Source organism: Arachis ipaensis, chromosome B06 (genome assembly GCF_000816755.2).
Source record: "Arachis ipaensis cultivar K30076 chromosome B06, Araip1.1, whole genome shotgun sequence".
Taxonomy (NCBI): domain Eukaryota; kingdom Viridiplantae; phylum Streptophyta; class Magnoliopsida; order Fabales; family Fabaceae; genus Arachis; species Arachis ipaensis.
The window spans coordinates 136,403,654-136,409,060 of NC_029790.2; the positions used below are offsets into that span (position 1 = coordinate 136,403,654).

The window sequence follows — 5,407 nt, forward strand, 5'->3', positions numbered from 1 at the left end:
TAATATACCGTAATTAGTAATTACTACTACCTAAGAATAATTAATTATTATATTCATAAAATTTTAAAAATTTTATTTCCAGTACAATACAATAAAAAATATATTAATTAAATATCTAACTAATAACACACGATAACAAGTTATTAATCTTTAATTAAATATTTGAACTTAGCTCAATAATTATTCAAAAAATTTCTAAATTTATTTTATTATACTAACTGATATTTCTAACAATAAATAATAATATTATACATACTTATTTAATATAATATTTCTACTTAAATCTATCACTACTATTTTTATTAAATTAAAATATTTAATAATAAAACTTACATAATCTAAATAATCAAGATAATTAACAATATAAAATTTCGATTGATTAATTTATTTTATTTTTAGTCTTCTAGGTATTTTTTTGAATTTGTTGGTGGTGTTGTTCTTTGCTGATCCAACAATGAAATAAAAAATGAAGAGAGAAGTGGAGTTGGGGGTATGGGCTTCGGATAGTGAGAACTGAGAAGGGTGTGAATGAAAATGATGGTTGGAAGAAAGATCCACGAAGTTTAAGGAGTGCCAACGCTGAGAGCACTGCATGCAAGCCACGTGTTTTAAGTACGCAAATCGGACAGTTCGATTTATGTACCATCTGATTAGTATAATCAAACCGTCCAATTACTTTTCCTTTCATCGGATCATCCGATTTGTTCGACATTCCTATCACAGCGGCGTCAATCACCCTACCCTTCAATAACTTTGTTATACACGAGCTATTATCTCATATCAAAATTAAAAGGTTTGAAAATATTTTGTTAATTTTAAAAAATAAATCTATCATTTTTTGTTATTTTAGTGTAATATTCTTACCAATTACCATCTTAACTAATCTCAAGTTTATTATTATTATTATTATTATTTTATAAAAAAAGTGAATATTTATAATTTCCTTAGCATTTCCAAATGGGAACCCTTTTTCTACTTTCGAGTACACGTTACACAATATACACACGCACACCGCTTTGATCGATCGATTCGAATTGAATTAGATTCCTTATCATCATTTAATTTAACGTCTTGTGTTTATGTTGGTGGGTTTTACACTAACACTATTCTGCTAGGGTGTCACGTGTTTCTACCTTTTTGGTTTTTGGGGTTTGAGCCCCTCTAAGCTCTGCTTCTCAGCTCTGTCAACTGTGAACAATTCCCGTTAACCCATCTTCATTTCTTCAATCAAAACTCAAACTTTCCTCTTCTTTGAGCTGAAGAATCCAGATCATGGAAGGATCAGAGATTTCCCATCACAACAGATCTTGGGTTGAAGACATTTATTGGAACCATTTTCAGTTCCTCCATTTCGCAAAGTTTATGCCCAGCTCTTATAATCAGCACCTTGTAAGCATCTTCTTCCTCACTCTTGTAAATCAACGAAAATTACATACCCTTTTAACTCTGTGTAAGGAAATGAGTGATTTTTAATTTTGGGGTGTGGGGGAAATTGAATTTGGGGATTTTAGTTCATGCACGGTGTCTGCATACGCTTTTTGCTCCATTGATTAATCTTTTTCCCTTCAATTTGTTTCAACTATGTTATTTGCAATGTAGGGTTTGTGATTGGGTTCTGCAGAAAGAATTTTTGTTTAATTCAATGTTGTTTTAGGTTCTACGAAAAGTGATTCTACAACTAGAAAATTGCTATATAATTGAAAAAGTTTGAAAAAATATTTTTTTTTTTAATTTAACCAAATATAAGAAAGAAAAATGATTATTTTCAGTATTTATTTATTTATTTATTTTGGTTTTTTAGCTAAATAAACTGAAACAAACACACCCTTACTTCTCTGAAATTCCAAGTTGCTAAAACACCTTGTTTTGCTTTGAAAGAGTGCTGTTTTTTTGAGCTTGCATTGTAGTAGAGGAAAAACATGCATCAACATTGTAGGTTCCGCCCTTACTATGATCCTCACTGTGAACGGTGACAATGATTGGATCTTTTTAATTGAAGGAGGAACCAAAGCAAAAGAAAATAATAAAGTGGAGAAGTAGAAAATAATATGTGGGTTGTTCATGCATAATTATTTTGGTGGTTGTTATTCAATCACTAGCTATACTTGAGATATGTAGTGGTAAATGATTGTGTTTGGAGATATGTTGCCTACACCAAGATCTCGCTCCCATGCATTGAATGGAGTGACAAGATTTGGCCCTCCAATACCTGTTAGCCTGAATCAAGTTTTTGTTGCTTTCCCATTCATTCATGTTCAGGGGATTTTTGCAAATTCGGCATATATCCAAGCACAATTGTTGCTGTTGTACCAATGTTAATAAGCAACATATTTTTTTCTTGTCTTCTTTTTTCTCATAGCTGGAATTTAAATTTTGACTATAGGCACTTCCCAAAGCATTTTATGGTAATTTGAAGAAGAAGCTGCCAGAAAATGTGAGCCTTCGAGGTCCTGGTGGTGCCCTGTGGAATATAGGGTTGACAACAAGAGATGATACCTTGTACTTCACACACGGTTGGAAACAGTTTGTGAAAGATCACTCCTTGATAGAGAATGATTTCCTGGTCTTTAAGTTCAATGGTGAATCAACATTCGATGTTCTAATATTCGATGGGAAGAACTTCTGCGAGAAGGCTGCTGCTTATTTCGTTCGAAATGTTGGAAACGGGAATCCAGAAAATGGGGTTGGACGCTTGACAATGAGAAAAGACACTGAGAACTCTAATGCTGGGGTAGAATGTGCATCGCCTCAGAAATCTGTGCATGTTAACAGTTTCCCAGTGCCAGACGCTGTGCCTGTACGCACCGAACCTCCTAGTGAAAGAAATTTTAATGGCGATGTTGAATTCTCCACCCCTAAACAAGTTGTTAATGTAGATGGTGATGCCGGTGTTGAAGTTGATGCTAACGGAGTGACGATGTCAGAAGGTCGCACCCGCACTACTGGTAAAAGGATTAGGAAGCCGACTCAAGCTTTTAACCATTTCCAAACTAAGCGGAGACCAGTAAGGGTGACAAAAACATCTAATGCACATAAGGAAGTAGCAAACGTGGTAATCGGTAAAGTTCTACTCTTCAAATAAGAACAGAATACCTTGTGTTTCATTTTATGGATATATATCTTCAGAAAGCAAAATGTCACAGTTTCAAATGGTTAGCTATTCCAACTTCAAGTAGTTGAGCACTGCACTTGTTTTCTATATCAAGTCGATGACTTGAGCATTTGTTTGAAACACAAACTAGTTTTTCTAAAATATTAGACTTTGGTTGACTTCTAAATGAAGCAAATCTCCCTTCAAATATGGTATCTTATATTATGTATATTAGATAATTTGCTTGAATCTTAGAAAAATGCTGTATATTATATGATGTAGTTACATTATGGATTGTGATTTCATATTTTTATTTATGTTATATCCTTCTGTACGTACACCAGTATCCTAATTTTTGCAAAATTTTCATATCCTTTTCCCATATCCATACCTAGTACTGGTTAAGTAGCTTCAAGTGTATGTTGTAGACTTGTAGTCTGAAACTTAACTAGAGTTTTATATCAAAACTATACGACATCAGTCTAAGCATTACCCTATTAAGTGGCGTTGGCGAAACTTAAACCATCCGAATAGTAACAGCTTCTCTTTCTTGAGAATTAGGTTCTTTGCAAATGTTTATTTCAATTTGAATTAATATTTTAGCTGTTTTATGATATGATACCTTACTGTTGCTCATATTAACAGATGCAGATGCAGATGCAGATCCTGAACCTGTTTCCGCGGGTAAAAGTGAGGGTGGGAATTATGAATTATATGTCTCACAGAGGAGGCCTGTCACTGAAGAAGAGATGAATAGTACCCTTCAGATGGCTAAGGCAGCATGTACCGATGACAGCCTCTGTGTTGTCATGCGACCAACGCATGTTTATAAGAGATTCTTCGTGGTAATAGTTTGCCTCCTCAGCTTTCCTTGTTAGGATTTGTTTTTGGTCTAGGTTCTAATGTGCCATGAGTTTTTGCTTTCAATTTTATCCCAATACTAAACCGGCTATTTAAACTTTGGTCTTAATATATACTATCCTGAGTAGCCTTCTTTTCTTGTGAAACTTGGGCCTCTTTTTTTCTGTTTTCACTTTTTATTTTTTAATGTTTTTGGTTTTCAATTTCAAGATTTTGTGAAGGGAAATATGAAACAAAAGATATGATTTATCATTTTCATTGAATTCAACTTTTTTTTCTCCAACAATTTCTAAAAAACAAAGGGGAAAAAATGAAATGAAAACAGATTCCAATCAGACCTGGGTGCGATTGATTTTTGCTCTATCTAGGTGGAAACTCAGGTGCAGTCGACTTCACGTGAAGTTGATAGCTGAGAGCTGTTAGATGGTTTGACTGATTTGACTAAATTTTCATCTAACGGCACTCAGCTATCTACTTCATGTGAAGTCGACTGCACCTGAGTTTCCACCCTCTATCTATTGCTACTAATTGTTTTATCTTTTGCGGTTACCAGTCGCTCCCGAATAAGTGGATACTGCAACATATCCCTCCACGAACTCAAGACATTATATTGCGCGTGGTTCATAGCGAATGGCTTGCAAAATACAGCTACCATAACCCTAGAAACACCGGAGGACTGAGCGGAGGGTGGAAACGCTTTACCCTGGACAACAACCTGGAAGAGTACGACGTGTGTGTTTTCAAACCCGGAGGCCTGATGAACAACACATTGATTTTGGATGTCAACATTTTCAGAGTTGTTGAGGAGATTAAACCTTTGACACAAGTGAGAGCTTCAGGATCAGCCAAAAAGAGTGGTAAGAAAAAGGCCTTAAAGGCCATCCAAATATAATAGAACCTCTCTTGTTATCCCATCTTTGTGGATATTTCATGTTGTCTTGAATTAGTGTAATTTGTTGTTGGAAGTGTAATGTACCTTAAAACAGGTCAGAACTTAGTTGTCTTATGGGAGAGACCTAGTTCCTCATGATGTGTGTATTGTATGCTATTCTCGGATTGTGTTAACTTCTATGTGTCTTCTAATGGTAATTTAGTGTTAATCCTCTCTATTGCAGCACCCTTTGTAGGCCTTTTTAGTCTTTAGGCTCAATTAATTACATAGCAAATCTTCCTATCCCTTTCTTAAGTTACATGTTATATTTTTCACTTCTAGATGATTCAAAAATCATAGTATTTATCTATTTGTAATATTTAGGTAGTATTTTTTCCCCCCTTTCAATGATACCCTTAATGATCTTAAATGTGGGACATTATTGATACAATGGGTTGAGAAGAGTAATGAATCTAGTTTTTCTGTAGGGTTAATTTTGTCTAACAGAATTTTTAGGATTTTGACAGATAAATTTAACTTAGGAATCTATTGTAGATAATGGGAATTGTGAAGGGTTTAGTGTA

General features: G+C 34.3%; 1 protein-coding gene across 2 annotated transcripts; it reads left to right on the top strand.

Moving 5' to 3' along the window:
- Positions 1,050–5,061, top strand: LOC107605710 (B3 domain-containing protein REM16). Of its 2 annotated transcripts, none has more exons than XM_016307674.2 (4): positions 1,050–1,389; positions 2,384–3,059; positions 3,737–3,936; positions 4,506–5,061. In XM_016307674.2, the coding sequence occupies exons 1-4, from the start codon at positions 1,273–1,275 to the stop codon at positions 4,842–4,844; spliced, it is 1,332 nt and encodes a 443-aa protein (XP_016163160.1). In that variant the 5' UTR covers positions 1,050–1,272; the 3' UTR covers positions 4,845–5,061. The 2 variants fall into 2 exon arrangements, with proteins under 2 accessions (XP_016163160.1, XP_016163161.1); XM_016307675.2 differs by having other exon boundaries at positions 1,065–1,389; positions 3,743–3,936.